This window comes from Poecile atricapillus, chromosome 7, assembly GCF_030490865.1.
Source record: "Poecile atricapillus isolate bPoeAtr1 chromosome 7, bPoeAtr1.hap1, whole genome shotgun sequence".
NCBI lineage: Eukaryota > Metazoa > Chordata > Aves > Passeriformes > Paridae > Poecile > Poecile atricapillus.
In genome coordinates, this window is record NC_081255.1 from 20,156,404 (window position 1) to 20,177,173 (window position 20,770).

The following is a 20,770-nucleotide window of genomic DNA, read 5'->3' on the forward strand; positions in this document are numbered from 1 at the left end:
AGAATTGCTATGCAGAATACTACACAGCTTTAAAACTAAAAAGAAAATCAAATGTCAATTTATTTAGATTGTGATTTTTTTGAAATCTCCTTTATTACTCAAAATACAACCATGAAAACTTTTAATGCATACAAATAATATTGTAAACTGTTCACTAATTAAGAAATTAAAGCTAATTAGCATTCCCACATAAGTTAATATGTAATAATTAAAATCAAATACAATTTTATATTGTTTACCACTATATACCACATTTCTGATGTATATATCCTTTAAAAAAACAATGAATGATGAAAATCCCTTTAATCAGAATTTTAATCTGCACAGCAATGTCTGCCTATTTCGAAGTCTAAATATTCTAGTCTTTAGTGAGAGCCTTGTATTTCTGCTGAACTCACTGATTTAATTTGAAAATGAAATAAGTAATTTAGAAGTAAGATCTGGTGTGGGGGCTTGCCAAAACAAGTCAACTGTGCTTTGAAAGAAAAGAAAGAATGCAGGATAAATTCTCCTGCCAGCCACCAGTCCATGAACCAGCCCCAACTCCCTCTGCCCGATGTAATATGCTCTTCTTTCCATTAATACCTTTAGGTAATGAATTATAAAATTGCCCCAGAACACATCACACGTCAGTGTTCACACCTCATTCACGAGGCAAACTGAAGAGCAAATACCTATAAAAGAAATAAACCCCTCCCCACACTTACTTGATTCATCCCACTGGGCAGTGAACTCAGAGCACTGTTGGCTCTCATTTCCCAGAGCCGGTTTCTGCTCATGCGCACCATTCTTGGAGTGCCTATGGAAGAGGCGATTAGCAAACCCTTCCAGTCTCTGCAGCGCCGTGGCTGTCCCCGTGCCCTGGTTACAAGGGACCTCCTTGTGCCCTGCCATCTACACACACCAGCAACTCTCACAAAAGCAAACCAGAAAACATCTAAAGGAAGCTGGACAACCCAGCGCCACTAAGAGCTATGCATGTGTGGAGCTTCCTGCCTGCAGCGTTTGTTAACCGCGACTCTTTTCTACTTCCTGTTAAGGAAAGCTCTATGATGTACTGGTTTATACACTGAAAAGTCTCTTTTCATGTAGATTGAAAAGTGTTTTGTTTTTTTAAAAAACAAACAAGCATAATTTCTCTAGTATGTGTTCTCATAGCTTTTTAATGCATTACACTTTGTATTTAAGTACACATTTTATGTTAGAGTACGACAAACAACCCGTTCAGAAGATCAGAAAGTAGATGGGTATTTTTTTAATTTACCACAACCACATGTGAAAAAAAGCCAAAAGTAACTATTCTGCAGTTCCTCCTGTTATTAAGATGGAGTACTACATCATCACAGAGAACATAACCAGCTGGATTCTAATCATTAGTAATCTCATGCTTTCAACTAATCGACTTCCTAAGCAAGGAAGTTACTGGTTACTAAGTTAAACAAACTTATTTTATTGCTGGAAGAAAAAAAAAAGTGCATTATTTTTCTCCTCTGTGGATAAAATCAGTGAAGAAATTGAATTCTATTGCACGTTTAAACACAACTGCATTGTACTTTTTCAAACTGGGTTCTGCTTACTCCACAAATGAACCAAATGCATTTAACTTTTTGCTGATAAGACTTCATTTTTTCACAAGAAATCTTAGTATTTTCAACTGTGGAGTAAGTCTAGGAAGTGTAACCTTTAATGGCATAAAATAGAAGAAAAATAAACTAAAATCTGTATGTAACATTAAAATTATTTGCAATTGATGCAATTTTGTACACATACAATGAGCAATACTAAATATTTGTTTTTGTGAAAATGGAAACACATAGATTTCTGCATATCTAAAATGTGGCTTCTTAAAACTTTAGGCTATTCTTAAAGATTGAAATATCTTTTCCTCAATCTGTCTCCTGTCTTACAGTAAAACACGTGTTAAAGACATACCTCTCATTTTTCCCCACCATACTTCTCACTGCATAGTTTTCAAATGTCAGCAGATACCCACCCTTGGACATTACATAACCATTTCATAACAGCCCTGTGCCTCAGAAAAAACCCTCATGCTAACAAACTGCCCATGACAATGATAAAATAATAAAAATGCCAACAGACAGATTTTACAAATTTGGCTACATTCTTCCTCATGGGCATACTGCACTTGTGATTGGCCTCAGCCAACACACAACCCATTACATTCCTAGACTCTACACAAAGCCCAGGAATGCCCTGGGCTTGCAGGCTCCAGACACTCTGGAAATGTCCAGCCCCTGTTCAAATTTTGGAACCAACTGTCTAAATGCCTACATTCTGCACAGCCATCTGTTAATCTGGGTGATCATCAGCTAATCTCAGTGGTGACCAGGCTGCTCTTCCATCAGTCTGGTGCTCCAGCCTTCCCTGGATGCCACCTCATGCCTTCCAGCCTTTCACCTGCTCTGTTCCAAGACCAATTATGACATCCACAACATCCTATTGGTTCAAGGCTCTGCTTCCAGAAACAAGAGGTAGTGAAGATCATGAGAATCTGTTTGCCTTACCTGGGGTCACAAATAGGCAGAGGGGATATATTAGACACCATGTATAACCAAACACTTTAAAACAGAGTAAGGCCATGCACCTCCCACACAATAATATAAAAAATATTTAAGACAACATCAGGATGCTTATTCCCTGCATGGTGATCTTTGTGGAGCTGAAGAGCCTCTCTGGAATTGCTTCCCCTGTAGCTCACTGCAAGTCTTCGAGCATTGAGGGAACCCTTCCAAGAAATTCATGTTCTCTCTAACCTCGCTTTTTTTTTTCCCAGTAAACAAAGCTACCTGGTATGATGGCGTGCTTATCTTGTCTCTCTGCTCTCTCATGGCTCTGATCCTTTACACTACTGTTGTCTTATCTTTCACACAGGTCTTCAACTAAATAATTTTGTTTCCCTGATCTGAAAGACAGAATTTACAAAATTTATGTTACATAAATTACAGTCTGCCAGCCATATTAAGTCCATTGAGAGATGTAGAAACTGCCAAAGAGCAACTCTGCCCACCAAAACTCAGAGCTCTTAATGCACCCAAGTGTCTAACCTGGACACTTGAGGCAGGGGCCAAAAATAAGAATCATAAATACTCATAATCTGATATCACTGAAGTAAGTCCTTTAACTTACTTCCTTAGTGAAAACATGTTCCCAAAAAGGAATTCTTAGAAGAAGTCCTAAGAGAAAGCCTGAATTTGCCAGAATTTTGTTAATTACTGCCAGTGTACACAGTTACAGAAGTTCTGCAGACATAAAACATGAAAAGAAAGTGCTGATCACATTTTCACAGATAGCAATACACTTTCCTAATCTAGGAAATTCTTGGCATTGATTGGCATTGCTCAATGGCAATACAAGAAACTACCATATAAATCCACGTTTCACGTGGCTTTTAATGTCTTCAAATGAAGTCCATGATTTTAAAGGCAGACATTCCTATTTCCTTTTACTTAATCTTTCATCTTATTGACTGATCTTCCAATTAATTATTACATCAAGAAAATTATATGCTGTATAGGAAGAACAGAATGCAAGAAAGAATCTGAAATTTCTGTTCTGTAAGAGATAACGAAGTGCCAATTACTTGCAGCCAAAGTCAACACTGAAATCGCTGTTAACTTCCTTTAGAGAGAAATTTTATTTTTGCTATCTTCTGACCAGCAAATCTTGGCAAAATTTTAACACATATTCAAACACTCAGAGCGGTAAGACATTCAACTCTGAATTTGAACATTGCATGTGCAAATTCTGGTATTTTGATAAACAGCATTTCAGTAAAAACTCACCCACAATTTTATAAAAAGCAACATCATGATGACAGCCAAGGACAAGGGCTAACACAGTGGTACTCTAAGGTGATAAAGGCAACAAAGCCATTTATAACTTTCCTGATGGCCAACCTACAACCTTGGGCAGATTTCCCAGGGGCTGATGCCCTGTGGCATGTCAAAAAACACAGCACTATAACCCAGCCACAGACCTTCCAGCTCCTTGCTGAAAAAGAATCTACCAGGTAGCTACATGGAGAATTTATTTTTAATAATCTCTGCTAAAACAATATTTCTCAATTTCTAAGAAAAAACTCTACCCTACCAGTCAAGCCTTAAAAATAAAGGATTAAGAAAGAGAGAACACTGCTCTCCTCAAAGGACCCAGATGGTTGAGTAACAGCATGTTACCATGTGTTGTAACTTTACTTGGAAATCGTTTTAAATATTTGTTAAAGGATAATGTGTGCATTTTTCTATATTCAGACAAAGCAGGACTGTACAAATAACACCATTCTCTAGTGCTTAATGAATATTAACCCTGAGAATCTTGCAATCAAGAACAAGAGTTTTTAAAATAATTGAATCTGTTCCTTGACAGTACCTAGAAAAATGGGTTTATGATACAAAGAACATTTTAGATCACCCATAGCTAAATAAAATTTAGGGTTTAGTTCCAAATCTTGAAACAGTCTTTTTCTGGTTTCACATTCTATTTCTCTAAATAAAAATATTATTTCCTATCTTAAATACTAAACATATTGTTTTAAATTGAAATATTTATATTTATCACAGGAGGCCTCTATCTGTATTAAAGAGACATACTGCAACATTTTCTGCATATTTTTTTTTGGAAACAGTGGAAAAGATAACTTAAACCTTACAAATACCTAATAAAGAACTTTGTTTTTTCCTAGAGGTTAAAGAAAGTTTATTTATTTGCTTTAAAAATTGATGACTTGATGAAACACATTTTCTCCTTTATGCATCAGTTATTTCAAGAATGAAAGATGAAAATACAACTTCAGCATTTATTATTTATTACAAAAGGAATGAGCAATTACTTGATACAAAGTGTTAGTGAGGGATCCTCCATTTTTAAGAGCTTGGGGATCTTGACAAATTTTGCTGGTCTGTTATTGACCAGTAAGGTGTTTGTAAGTTGAAAGATGAAGCCAACACATTTCATAAAAAGAAAACAATTTAAGTATCTAATTTTGAATTAGCAAATACAAAAGTTTAGAAGCATTTAATGACTCAAATTTTTTACACTATGTATACGAAAAAAATCTAATGTCTGTACTATAAGCCTTAGGCAATATGTGTGGTATTTTTCTAGTTGTTATATAAATCTTGAAAGAAAAGGATGTAAAACAAGTACACAGATAGCCCTTTTGTAACTTAAAACCCCCCTACATTTTCATCCAAAATTATGTAATTGAACACAATCCATTTTGAGTCTTGCCAGGCATGCATATTTCAGAAAGAATTATGGGTAGAAAGAGAGACAGAAAAAGGCTCTTGAAAAAGCAGATGTGTTTTGATTTTCACTGTACATCCAGCACTGTTCCACTGGGCTGCATTTCTTCTTAAACACACACAAGGAGGAGCAGTATTTGCTCACAGCTTACAGCTTTAATGGTTCTCCATTTTGAAACAAAGATTTTTCAAAACATACATAAAGAAAATAAACACAATCAGTAACTTCTTTGTTTAATAAAACAAAAGAAAGCAAACCCATTTGGTTTTAGTGTGCCTCTATCCCTACATTTTTTCTAACAAGGTTAACCCTTCCTAGAGAGTCCCTCCGAGAGCTGCACTGAGGCTGGGACTGCAGCACTGCTATAAATAGGACTGCCAGGAGGAAGTTGTTGCTATGGAAACACTGATCATATTTCTATTTTGACTCAGTAGGCCTCTACTGGCATCTACTGTACATGAGTTTAACTGCAGCACACATCTAATACCTTCAGCTCTCATCAGGAAGCATTAATTTAAGCTTACATGGTCTAACAGCATCATTTACTTGTTAACTGTGATGATACAAAATGAATAAAAAAATAAGTGAGAATAAGTGCAGAAAAAAAAGAACATCAAATTCAGAATCTGATTTTTCATATGTAAGCTGAAAGTTCTTACTCTTCCCACCAGTTTTCTTGTCAAAATTTGACAAATTCATCATCTAAGATATTGTGATTTTCTGTGGACACATACCCTGGCAGCAGATCAAACAGATTTCCTCATTTCTACCAACACATTATCTGGTCTTTTTGAAATCAAATACCTTATAGTCACAGTCCCAAATCTAGCACTGACAAGGAGGGGACAGAGAACTCTCAGTACAAAAGGCAAATCTTCAACAAAACCGTCCAATTTGCCAAAGACAACTGGATTTCTCTCCTAAGACATCACCTGGCTCCATGCTTGTCTCACAGGTTACCTCAAGGTGCTGTGCTCACTGATGCTTGCCAATACGATAGTTCAGACTGCAAGATCAACATTGGCAGAATGTGAATAAAAATTACACAATTGCTCCATAATAAAACAAAGGTTAGCCAGCAACCATCTTTGCAACAGCTGCTTTCACATGAGTACAAGAGATCTGAAAGGTGAAATCTGCTTGGTGTCCATGCCCCTCCGAATCACACACTGTCCAAATAACCCTCTGTAGTTACCTGCTAGCACAATTTACGATAGTTCGACAGCAAATCAGAAGTTTTGTACAAACTCTTACTTTGCAGCAAAAGAGAAAGTACCTATGTAAGTGCTTTTTGTTACAGTTACACAAAATAGTAGTCTGTCAGGAGTAAGCTGTTTCTACTTTTGAACCAATGAGGCCTAGAAAAAACATGTAAGTGTATAGACTTTTAAAATTAAAATCCAAGGTTAAATTGTGAAGCAATTTAGCATGAACTCATTTGCTTTACCTCTCTGAAAAACCTAACAGCAAATGAAGGTTTTGGTCCACTTAATTTAGATCAAACTAATTACTGTTGATTAATATTAAGCATTAATGGGTTATTGATCCAAAATAAGTAAAGAAGAACCATGCAGGCATTTTACTCAGTATCTGACTGGGCTGAAGGAGAAGCTCCCTGCTTCCATTCTGGCCATCAGAACAAGGATGCTGAAGATCTGGCTCTCACAGGAACCTTTAAGGCTCCTGCAGATGTGAAGCTGTTGTGGAGAGGATCTTGGCTACAGGAAGCTTTGGGTAGAAGAGCTCTACTTTTTCCAAAATCTGCAAGTTTAGTCTATCCTTCCTTGGTTTAGCTACTTAGCTAAAGGAACTTGTAAGGAACTTCCCCTTAAGAGGCACACTTGGGTTTGAAAACCCCTTCCTAGGACACATTTAGTATTATGTGTCCTGAATCAGAGTGCTGCACATAACAAATTATTATTCCCGAGAGATCTGGAGTCATATTTACAGATAGTTCCTCCCATTATCCTGTGTTAAAAATTAAGAGAAACTAGGAGAAATGACAGCTTTCACCTAAACTGAAGTCTTGCAGGCAAAAATTATTCATTATATTAGCAGCTACACTTCACTATCAGATCTGTACTGTACAGTAAAAGACCAGAATGCTAAATACTAGAGTAACCAGAGACATTTTAGTAACACTTTCAGAAAGCCAATCTGCATTTTAAATCACCAGCACACTAGGGGAAAGAATAACCCAAGCCAAATTACTCCACCTTGAGCTAAGTATTTTAAATTCATACCTTTGTTTTCCTCCAAAACTGAAGTGTTCCTTGATTATATGACATTTAGGTTTAACTAGAAAAATATCCAAATAAGAAAGAAAGCAAACCCAAAGTAACTCTACTGGAAGTGCTTTTTCATAGACTGAAGGAGTACAGAGTGCAAATTAGAATACAGTAGCAGCTTTCATAAAGTACAGTCTGAAGCATGAAAATTTGGCCATGTGCTGCAGAGATGCACTCACGACTCTCAGCCCCTGCATTCCAATGCCTCACCAGACTACAGGCTGCCCTAGAGAGCCCTGCTCCCTCCACTCCCACCAGCCTGCTCAGCTTCACGTGCCCCACGAACAGAGGAGCAAGTGAAGCACTCCCTGTCCCCCACAGCAGCTAGAGTGGAACACAGGCATTAAAGCCCAAAAAGTAGGGAGGATGCTGCTGGCCACAGGGCAAGAGGCTGTAGAATGTGCACGAGGGCATTTCGGAGTTTGCCCAGCACACCTTGTGCAAAGTATGTGGAATCTCAACTACAGGAACTTCCACAACTGCAGAGGCATCAGAAACACAACTCAGAAAACAAGATTTCTTTATATGCTGAAGTTAATTACGCCGTGTTTACAAAATATATGTTAGTCTGCACTTAAATGGAGTAACAAATGCCATCTGCTGGTTTAAGACCAAAGCATGAGGAACTATAATACTGAACAGAAAATTTTAGAAGTACTCAGTCATTCTTCTGTAATGTGTTGTATAAGCACAACTGAGTATCTTGGATTTTTTAGAGGGGAAATAATTAATGCATCAACCTTCTAATTACTAGCTATTTTTCTTAGTGAGGGCATCAACAAAGTTCACAGATGATACGTTTTTCCCTATTTGTGATGGATTTTCATTTAAAAATTCTTATTTTGAATTTTTGATTTATTTTGAATTTATTTCACATAAGGTGAATTTATTTATTATTAGTCTGAATATATTCTTAAGTAGTATTTACATTTGGATATAAGTGAAATAAATTACCAAGTTTAAAAAAAATTGTAAAATTGTACACTTGCCTTTGGCTATTTATGAATTGTGTTTATCGATAAGTAACAGGGATTTTTCTTCTCAGTCCACATTACCTTGTGGCATTCCCAAGTTTTACTTTACAAGAAATGCCAAAATAACTAAAGCTTGGACAGGCAGAATTGTCAAAAGATATCTTTCACTCTTCCATTTACAAAGAATGAGCTAAATACATATACAAGTATATTTAATTTGGTTTTATGTTTGTTTAAAAGCATAGGAAAGCAGAAAGCACTTTCCAGGAAAGAAACACAAGATTAAATGCATAGCGTTTATTTTCTTTTTTTTTTTGGGGGGGGGTGTGGAATAAAATATACCAATCTTTGTAATTCTCTGAACAAAGTCAAACAATTCACATGGCATCCAGCTCCACATGCAATGTGTCAGCAAAGATATGATTCTTTAATACTGTATCCTCAACCTTTCAATTTATTTTCCCTTTCAAAGCACCATGATCAAAGATTTTTTTAAAAAAAAGATCAAAAGAAACTAGTGATTCCTTCACCAGCTTATAGAGAATAAGTTACAAGCTGTGCTGCTGAACACAACATTTTTTCTTATTTTTAGTGCAAAATGAGTGCTTGATAATACCTAACATTTTTATTTTGAGAAGTTTAACAATACTGCATTTTGTTTAAAAAGCAAATATTTTCTTTCTAAGAAACAGGTTTTCGTTATGCTGGCTACTTGTAATAGAACTCACTCTATTAGATTTCACAGAGAATAAGCTTTTCCACAGTAACACTATTTAAATCAAATAAAGAAATCATTTCAGATTAAGCATAATGTGAACTTTTAACTGACAGATAAACCACAGCAAATCATCTTGAAGCTACTTTTTAATTAGATACAAGAACATCCATCAGTTGTATTTACCTTTAATTTTCTCTAAAGAGAGAGCAAAGAGTTACTTGAAATGCATTCTGAAAATTACTGTATTTCATACTGTGAATTGCCACTAAAAGCATCTTCTCAAAGCAGTGACAATCAACCCCATACCCTCCCGAACAAGGATACTGTGACTCTTCTGCACCACCGCATGCTTCAGCACACACCTCCACTGCAGGGAGAGCAGATCATCTGCCAAACAGGCTTCACCATCTAGGGCCTTCCTGCTAGTAACTGGGAATGTTATCCTTCATCTGGCAGTAGTCACATCATAGGATAGGCTATCCTAATTATGATTACTCCAAAATAAAGAAAATGTTTTAAATATTCCTATTTTGAATAGGTGAAGTCTATCTCACGATAACATCGTACAGGCCTTTCTTATTTCTGGGAAATAAAAATCTCTCTAATTTAGCAGAGCTGGAAGACATCTCTTGAGTTTTTATCTTAATTTACTTGAACCATTTTGAGAAAAAATGCTTAAAAGTTTTTAACTAGCCAGAGGCTTCATTTCTTCCTCCTGGAAGAACAAACATATTTCACTGTAAGCCAGTCTCAGATGCTCATAGCTCTTCCTAACAAGCTCAATACAGAATTGTTATTTCTGGGAGTCACATGGCATGTGGGAAGGTTCTGGTTTTCTTCCAATTCCTCTCAAGTTAAAATCTACCCAAGAAAACTGCCAACTGCCAAAATGAGGTAACAGTTGCACTACATTGGGCAATTTTTCTAAACTTATTTCCACTATAAGATCCACCTTCTTCCACTCTAGAGAGGGTGGGTGGAAGGAAACACATGGCATCCCATTTGAGTGAAGTTTCAAAATAATGAATTTAGTAATTGCAGTAACTGAGTCCTTTCTAATACAATAAAAAAACCTGCAATACTTAAACTACAAGAAATAAAAGCCTAAATGAATACTTAATCTGAAGTGAAAATGAATGCTTACATATTATTATTAGGTAACATTTGACATTTGCATTCCTTTGTCTCTGGGAAGTTGACACTTTCAGAGGAAAATATCAGCTTAATTTATCAGCCAAATAAGGCAAAGTATTATTGCAATTTTTGAAAACACTGCTGATACATGATTTTTCTGTAAAGTTGTGCAAGGCTAACAATGCATTTATACATTGCTGAAAAACTTGCAGCCTCATTGCCATTCGTGTTGAAACAACAAGCTTATCTTCCTTCCTTGCCCTAAGGAAAAATGGGTACATATATACTCACTCTAAGAAACAGGAAAGAAAGGCAGATATTCTGGGTGCAAATTTTGTTCTACTTAAAGCAACCAGCTCTAGGAATATAGATAAGAAAGGCATTTAGAAGCATTCAAAAAAATTAAAAGCATTTCAGAAGAATTGCAAACAAAACCATAACTAACAATCCTGATAAGAAAATGCTTCCAAGTCACCTAGAATATATATGAAAACAGCAGGGTGGAAAGCTTGGCATGAACCTTTACCTCTTTTCCTTTTCTGCTACTTCTTCTCAATACTATTAAAAAATGCAATTCACGTCTCTAGGTAAATATTTTAATTCTGAACATCATATATAAACATCATTACATGAATATATATATTACACAGTATTTTGAAAAACTTTCCCTCCTCCTTCCTCTCATGTAGATGTTTTTTGTTAAATTATTTGTTTCACTCCCTTAAAGGACTGAACACACATCTAGAGATACAATTACCAGACGCACAACTGGACACAGCCACCTGCAAGACAAGAGGCCCCTTACTCATGTCCTGTGCAGTGTGATGTGGAGGCGGAGCTCAGGTGTTCTCTCTGCTTTTCTTCGCAACATTCTTCTGCACCTCTGGTTTTCCAAATACCTCTTTGATATAATTTTGTTCCACATATTATAAATTAAAGTATTTTTCAGTTCAGCCTGACTGCTCAATATGCCAAAATTTCTAATCATACATGCCATCTGTTCTCATTAATTTATGTAGTCTAAAAATAATTGGTAGCCTGAAATTCAACAGAAAACTCAGTCATACACATGGAAACAATTTAAAATAAAATTGACTGGGTTTTGTTTAAATTAAAAATAAGATTTTTTTTTTTAATGTTTCATGCTTAAATTGACATCCTCAAGTTCAAACATTGTTGTTAATTTTTTTTTGCATCAGACAAGAAGATGGATTACCATCACACTTTTGACTGTAAACAACATAAATTGGATCACATATTAAAAATTAAGATAATTATAAGTACACATAAAAAAGACACATTCAATAAAGTCTGATTTTTGTCCTAAATCAAATAAAGCCCAAATTAAGGACTCCTGAGAAAACATATTGAGTGAAATAGATATTTTTAAGACATATTTACACCAGCAACTTTAATTATTGCTAAAACAGGTTGAAATATGAAAGGTTAAGGAAATTAGGCTACTTCTTCGCTTACAAGTAGTTAGTGAGCCATTAAAACACAGCTTAAAATTAAAATGTTCTTTTCTTTGCCAGTAAGTGTCCACTTCAGGAACAACTATGACACAAGCATGGGGAACATAACAATATTAGAATACACCGGAATGTCACCAACACTTGGTCAAAAATTAGAATTTCGCAACAGAACTGGGGCAAGGAAAGGCAAAAAAAGCAGAGGAAGGGCTAACAGGCAAAGAATTGAGAACTGATGCAAGACTGCATTAGGGAGCTGGCACAATGCAGAGGTAAAACTGAAACAAGGAGCTAAGGAAGGACAGAGTGAGGGCTCTGCATCTGAAACCACTACAGTGAGTGAAGGCAAAACCTGAGCTTGGGGGTATATTAAAGAGATGCAAAAAAAGGCATCTTCACCAGTAGTCTTAAACAATTAGAAGAGTTTTATTCTCTCATGTTATTACAAAAAAAAAAAAAAGTTGTCCAGTGCAAGCCTCCAAGAGTGTAGTGTAGGCAAAATTTTTCTAGATAAAGAGGTCTGGCCTATCACTGTACATGGAGAAGAAAATAGCCTAACCCCTCGCTGCCCCAATTTTTCAGCCATTTAAATTTAAAGGACAATACTCCATGTCTCTATACAACTTTACCCTTAATTCTGTTTTAGACATTAATTTTAGAAGGTCAAAGACCAAAAACTGATTTAACACAATCTTATTATCTCTCTTCAGCTCTCAAACTGAAATGAAAGCTTAATTTAGTTACTGACTGCCAACTGGGCATAAAGGAAAGATGAAACACCCACTTCTTTAATATTCTTCAGTATTTTAGCAACTTATGACTTGGCTATAACTGACTTGGGAAATGAACACCAAACTACAGATACACTTTGGGCATGCTAAGAAAATGAACTCCTGAAACGTGAATGTCTACTAGATCTTGTTTTGCTATCCTTCATTTTTATCTGATGTTGCTACAGATGCTGATTAAGACATTTAAGCTGTAAAAACTTAGTGGTTGCAGCATCATTAATATGTTGATGTCTTCATATGAAACAAAAAAAAAATAAAATCTGACCTTGGGGTGCTATCTCTTCAGCCAGAGCCAAGACTGCAGCATGAAAAGCTACTTCAGAAAAGCACTTCTGCTCCTTGGCTCACAGGCTAAGCAATCAAAACATCCAAAGTTTATAGTGGATTGCGTCTGCCAGTGTTTGTCACCTAAGGGTACTCCCTTGGATCTCAAATTATGATGCAGCTCAGACTGCAAAAATAATATTCCTTTATGATGAGTTATTAAATACTGGTATCTATGGTGCTGCTTGTCATTGGTATTTTTGTCTTTGTAACTCTCAGACTGAATTACTACAAGCAGCAATTACACACATTTAGGCTCAAAAGCCCAACTACAGTCAGTGTACAACACAACTGCATGCTCTGACAGAGCCATGGAACCAACACCTTAGTACCATTTCACCTGCTCTAAGATTCATCTGCTGCATTCTATAGCTGCCTTCAACCTAGAAATGACTAAAATTCCTTACTATCTTACTGTGACTCTATCCATTTTCATGACTGTGATGACTTGGTGAGGGATTCTGACAGGAAAGTCCTAATATTGAACTCAGACCACGTGCAGAGGGGATAAAGAGATCCCAACTGGCCATTACAAAATAAATATTAACCTATACATAGCTTTTGAGCCATGACTGCATGACAGCAGAGTAAAAAAGGTAAAGACTGTTTGTTTTCCAGTAGTTGACATATCTTTTAATAGGAGACTTATTTTTAATACGAGATTAGTAAATTTTGAAAAGCCTGTCACTTACAGGAAAACAAATTTTAATTTTTTTTTGTGTTGAATAAAAGTTCACAGAGAAAACATTCTCAAAACAAAATACCATTAATATGATTTTGAGCTCATGACTTCCAGCATAAATTTCATTCTCCCTTGCAGTATCTGAACATTTTTAGGACTGAAATGAAGAAGATGAAGTTTCCCCAGCTTGCTCATTTTGAAGAAGAATTTAAACAATTCACCTGACTTTACTTCAGGGTTTTTTAATTAACTAACATAAAAGCTTGAAACATGGCCAGAAAGACAAACAGATACTCCAGGACCCCATTAGGAGGCACTTTACCCAGGAACACATGGGAAACCTGCTCTGCAATGGAAGCCAAAAGTTTGCAAAGTACTTTCCCAGAGTCCATTTAGGTTTAAAAATAGAAATGTAGTATTATGATACAGCAGTCACATGTGGTACATTTGATCTATTTTGAGCTAAAATTAATAAGCACTTTGAGAACGTGAAGTAAATTGATATACTAATTGCCATAAAATAAGCTATAGTTTTCTCTCTGTAACAGACCACCAATTTAAATGTATGACTGGCAAAAAATGAAGATACACATTATTTTAAGTTACTAGAAGTGCTACTACAAGCCTAGGGTAATTATAAGAAGTCACTTCACTATATTGCTGTATGCCTAGGTCTTCTAAAGAGTTAATTGTTATATAAGTATTTGCAGTTATTTGCCAGTTTACAGATGAAATGTGTTTAATAGTGCCAACTAATTAAAAAAACTTATTATTTTCCCAAAAGCTACACTTCCCGTAACAGAAACTCAGAAATGGTTAAAAGCAATAGGACTGTTAAGCCTGATTGCATTGCCTCTGCTTGTTTTTCTGGAACATTGCGAATGAGAAGTAAGGATTTAGACAATCATATGACTCCCAAGTTTAACAGCCCAGATTTTCAGTGCATCAAGCCTAAGTAGGAAGGTCAACAAATACTGCAGTTTGACCTCGGATAAGAGATGAATAGTATCTACAAACAATTTTCATACCGTGATACCAGAGCATAACACATTTCTGTTATTTGTACAAAACACTGATGGGTGGGCTTCTAATGAGATTTTTAGGAGTACTTCTGAGTTTAGTAAAAAAAACTCCCTAAGAGTTCCAGAGAGCAAAGGCTTATCACAGTATCTACTCCCTTCTTATGATCCCAAATTGTCTTTAACTTGATATATTTATACAAACTGATTTCTTCCCAACATTTTTAATAAATTCCTCAAACTTGAACATAAAAACGTGCAAGCTACAAACTGTGTCACTGAAAATGCTGCTGTATTACCTCTTAGTTTTATTGTACATTCTAAAAATAATAACCAGGAATTCAAGGGACACTGGATAAAGTCAACTAAACTCCTATCAACCTATTGTCATACTAATTAGGAGTATTTATGAAAAAAGACAATAACTGACTAATAAAATTTACTGCCTTTTTACAGGAAGACATTTACAAATCAAACTGTATAAACAAGTACTTGTCTACATAATTCAAACAGAAAACTATGTTTTAAAGACATTATTTATATTTCACATTTTGGCATTCAAAAAGGCATTTAAAAAGTCAGAATTAGTATTCTTCTAATAACCTCTGCATGCCCTTGTTTACACATTCTTTGTAACAACAGATACAGACATGTATTTCTTTTTCCACAGACTGGTACTCCCTGCAGAACAATGTATGGAACTATCCTGGCACTCATTCAGGATCAGGCAGTGAAGGAAATGTATCGGTTTGGCTCCTTTGGAAAGATCTACAGAACTTTGGAAGCAGGATGAAGTAGCCTTTAGCAGCATCAGGACAAACTGCTGCCAAAGGCTACTAAATACCATCCTTGAAGAGCAGACACTATCCTTGTTCTGTGACAAGTTACTTAAACCATATGATTTTCAGCTGTAGGTATTGCTGCTTTTTTTATCCCCACAGTGATGAAATGGTATTTGGGTACCTATTTCACAATTAGAATGAGAAGAAAACAAGCAGGGAGGAAAATGAGGCTTTATTTTATTCTCTACCCATTGCATTGCTTAATTTTTAGTAACAAATCAAGTAACTTTCATATAGAAATTCAACAGAAAATAGTTTAAATCAATGTGTGCATGCACTATTGTAGAAACTCCAATTTGAACAAAACCATAATGGAGACATAAAATTAATGTGTCTGAAACAGATCTGTGTGGAAAGACAGCTTGGAAAAAAGGTGTAATGCAAAAACAGAGTGTGGCTGTGCATGTATGTTAATTACATCTGAAAGAAGGTCAATAGGACTCATAAGATACATAGAAATGAGGGAAATACATTGAATTCTTTAATAAAACCCTTCCCCTCCCCATCATGAGACTGATTTTAATTTGCCTGAGCAAGGAATCCTTCAATTGTTATAAGAGCTATATAACCATAAAAATTCATTTTAAGATGACTATTATGGACATTAGAGGCCTCACAGAACTGGAACAGTTTCACTAAAGTTCTTTTAAAGCTTATAAATGTATACAAGAATTACAAACTTTCTTAGAAGCAAAAGTGCATCAGTTTTGCAAAATAAAGTGGCACACTATGTCTGCTGGTGTGCGATCACAAACTCTGAGGAGCTGTTTCTAGAGAGAAAGCATATACTGATTTTTAACTTCCCAGGGAAGGAAAATTATGTATCACCTGAAAAGTCACGACTTGGCCTGTTGATAGAAACACCAAACCATAAAACAAAGGCAAAGAACTAGGTGATATAGCAAAAGAACCTTTGGACAATACATATCATTACACCTCTGCCAGTCAAGAAAAAAACAACCAAACCCATGCTCCTCACACAAATGCACATTGCAACGTACTTGACCTGAGCAGGTTACCTGTTTCCATCATCCACTCATCACCTGAGTGAACAGAAATAAGTGAATTGCTGCTCTCTGCAGACTATCTTGATTCAAGCCTGGGTATTTATGAAGAATGTATAAAATTCTACCTACACAAAGAACCAAACATGACAAGTCCACAACAAGGCTTCTTTAGCCATGCTGTCAAAAAATGCCTTGCTGTGTTTTTCACAGGTTGTCTTCCACTATTTGCTCAAATTCTCTCTGGTCCATTCTTGCTGTGTCTTTGACTCCCCTCACTAATAAGACACGCTCATCTTCCCCAAATGATATACAGGTACACAGATTCTCCTTCCTGAAATATTCCACTGGTGAGCTGCCCGTTTTTTTATTTTGAAAATATTAATTTGCCTGGTTTGAGTTTTAGTGGACTTTTTGGTTTATTTACCAATAATAGGAAAGTTGCATTTCCAGCCATCATTTTCACTAGAAATCTGCCCACCCCATAATATAACAAATATGATAATATGAAAGGACAGCATAAGAAGCGTTTGAATAATTCTACTCTTACCAAGCAAAGTAGGATACTGAAAAACTACACAGAAATAATGTAACCTTCACTTCTAAATTGCAAAGCAAAATTTAACTAATATTGAGTAATTAAAAATATTAAAATGCAGTTTTTAATCCACAATAGTCATCACTGTTTACTATTTAAAACACTATTAATTATCCTGTAATATGAGATAAAAATACATTCTTGAAATACAAGGTGTTAAAAGACACCCCACAGCACCTTATTTTAAGGTGTACACGTACTTTCTTTTTTTTAAAGTATTACCTGAACAGATGCAGGATTTGAGGGATAAAGTTCATTAAAAATGACAATCTCCCTAGCCCACAATACTTTCTATACCAGACTTTAGAAGACAAAAGACAAAACAGAAGACAGACGTATCATGTATAAACACTTGTCGGCAAGAAAGTATTTTCTTTTAGTGAGAATCCTAACAGTGTTTGTCATTAAAATCACTCAATGGAAAGAACGTGAAGAAAATACTCTACAGTGAAGAAGATACATCTTTTATGTTGTTATATGTACTAAAATAGAAACACTGAATTAAGACAAACTGTCTTGATCCTCATAAATTAATTTGTTTCCAAGCTAGATTATCTTTGCTAATGAATCAACAAGTAATAATGCAACATGTATTAGGCTGAATTAATGAAAACACTATACTTACAGTCTAGCAGAGGACCAGAATATACTATTTCACTTTTAAAAGATTTTCAATTTCTTAAAGTGAAAGTCTTAAAAATGCTCTTGTTAAGAGGTTAAAACACTCACTGATGTAAGAAAACACATTAATTGAACCATGCTAGTATGTGCCAATAGAATAACAAAAGAAAAGCAGATCCCTTAATTATTAATGACTTAATTTTAAAAAATCAACTTTAAACATAAATATCCAAGTTTTCTACCCTTAACTGGACACCGAAATTCAAAATATTACTACCACACCACCATAAACTGCAAATAATTTATGGTCTATTTACAGGGGGCTTACATACATATCATTATCTTCAGATCAAAATTAATGTTATTTGGAATAGCAGTAGGACCCACACATTCCGAGATTTTAATGGAAAAATGAAAAAGTTTGCTAAGAAGGTAAATATTTATAAATGAATCAAATACATTTGGTTTAAAAAGCTCCCCATGATATATTAAAAGACCTTCTCTTGAAACAGGCCCCTTTTTTGGCCACTTTATCAAAATTGGTGGCTGTCATGGGAACAGAACAAGACCTGGCCATCATCTTCACTCTTTTGTGCCTTTACCAGTAGAAAGATAAACTGATACCTGCTTTCCTGTAGTATGTCACATACAATGCCCACAGAATATTCATATATACTACAGAATTTTAAACTACTATCACATGACTGCTTTAAGATGCAGCTGTTGATATACTACCATTTCTTCCCATTTTCCTAATTTCAATTCCAATATATCTCTTACCAACATCATCATTGTCAAAATACAATAAAATTTTTACAGACAATGATTTTGCCTAGAGCATAATTACATTGGTTGTATTAAAACCATTAGCCTTCTCCTCACTTTCTCCAACCTGAAAAATCAAGTGGTGATGGTAGGAAAATTTCTTCTTGCCCTCGTTCAGAGCTTTTCTTCCTTCAGTTAAATGAATTCCATCTATACATTAAGTATGCATACTTCAATATAAAGCATCTATAAATGTTAGGCTACCATTAGGTCTACATTTTTGCCTTCTTAAATTGTAAAAATTTCATGGACCAGATTTATGTCTGCTTGTAGATCATCTTTCGAAGCTGTTCTCATTTTGCCATCCCTTCTTAAATACTATCACCAGTGAAGAAGTACTTGAACAGAACAATTAGCTGGAAGCACTTTTTAAACAGCAATGATGCCAAAGCACAGTATTTTAGTACTTCACATTGCAGTCCTCTAAGTTCAGTTCTAAATTATCCAATGCTGTGACAATTACTCTGTGTTTGGACCACAAAAGCACCCAGTAAGTACATCTATAAAAATGAAATCCTGGTTTTGTTGTGGTTACATATTGTCTCATAGGATACTGCAAAATTCATGCTGCTGCAGCACAAAAGTAATTCTGATTCAGATAACCCTCCTCCAACCACACAAAGAAATGAGAACCTCCCAAACAATAACAGATGTCAGTAACATCTGTAGTTTAATCTTTCATGAAAGAATACACTCTGCCATGTGATGAAACACCAGAAAAAATTTAATGCTACCTTTCATTGAATAATTCTTGATGCAATCACAAATAGGGAGATCTAGCATTTCATTATATCCTTGGAGTGCAATAGAGGTCCATTGGGCTCTCATCAGCAGGGAAAGAAGTGCCGCAAAGAGGAGGTTTTTTTGTTAACACACAATGCTGATGTACTTCTCTATTTTGGAAGAGGAAAAATGCTCTTTGTTCTATAATGTTATTGCTGATAGCTGTATCATTAGCAAATACTTAATAGGAACTAATAATACTATTTCTTAATTTTCTGTCATCTTCCTTCTTCAGCATTTACTCTGACTCAAAGTTGCCAATATTGTGGCTTACACCCATATACTGAATATATTCCATCTTTTGCAATTGAAGCATTCATTTTCCCCACATGTATTTCCCTCACTAAATGTCTCCTTTTCTTTATCAAATGTTCATTCAACAAGAAATCAAAGGTGTTTTTCATATAACTCTTATCTTCTTGAGAGTATCCAACCTTGTTCACATCATTTGAGAGGAATAAAAATTCTCACCCTGCCTTTATTTCTTAAAAGTGTACCTGTCTATTGTCTCCTTCCCAGTTTGCAGTCACTTTATAAACCTCTCTCTAGTGCTGCATGAGTATCAAACAATCTCAAGCTCAAGAGACTAACTCTGCTACTCAGCTTCTCTGTAACATGTCAGAGAATCATAGAATGTCAGGTTGGAAGGGATCACAAGGCTCATCTGGTCCAACCTTTCTCGACAAAAGCATGCCGTAGACAAGGTGGCCCAGCACCCTGTCCAGCTGCACCTTAAGTGTCCTGCTGTTGGGGAATCCACCACTTCCCTGGGGAGAGTATTTCAGTGGCTGACAGTTCTCTTGGTGAAAAATGTATGTCCAAGTCTGAAGAGAAAAGGATGTATGTGAAAGAACTGTACTTTCATGCTTTCCACACTGAACATCTACTGCTCTGTTTTCTCAGCCACTGTGTCTTGGGCTAGGCCTTTTAACAACAAGACTGGCAGCAGAACAAGTAAGTTTGTATGTATTAGCGGAAATGAATGAGTCAATTTAGTTGGTGGAGAAAATTATAGTGTTGTGAATAGAACTGTGGAAAACCAGCCAACTACTATTTTCTGTTTGGAATTATTTTCACACAAAGAAAGGCAGAACTACCACAAGTTATTTTTGAAAGAAGAGACAGTAAGGCTATGAACTTTATTTTTACTTTAAATGAAAAATACATCCTGCAGAAAATCAGTGTATTCACCACTAAGTGCAAAAATTCAGTTCAACCGCAGAAAAGATAAATGCAAGAGATGCCTTCATTTTTCTTGCCAAAAATCATACTAAATTTCCAGTGCTTACACCTCTTGTCTTACCATGCCATTTAGGTTAACTCTGGTATTGGATTCTTTCACATCTCTCATTGTGCTGCTGCACAGTTCTGTACATCTCTTCTTCCTCCTGCTACTCCCTACTCACATGCTGTATCTAAAAGGAATGTGT

General features: G+C 35.6%; 1 protein-coding gene across 4 annotated transcripts in view; it reads right to left on the bottom strand.

The window, feature by feature from the left end:
• PRKACB (protein kinase cAMP-activated catalytic subunit beta) overlaps nucleotides 1–20,770 on the bottom strand; it is a 67,703-nt gene that overhangs the window by 34,240 nt on the left and 12,693 nt on the right. The window contains exon 1 of one of the 4 annotated variants that reach the window (XM_058842467.1): nucleotides 708–909. The exons of the other annotated variants lie outside the window; for them this stretch is intronic. Coding sequence (XP_058698450.1) covers nucleotides 708–894 — 187 coding nt within the window. The 5' untranslated portion in view covers nucleotides 895–909. Of the gene's footprint in view, nucleotides 1–707; nucleotides 910–20,770 lie in introns of those variants that run through there. 4 annotated transcript variants of the gene reach the window in all.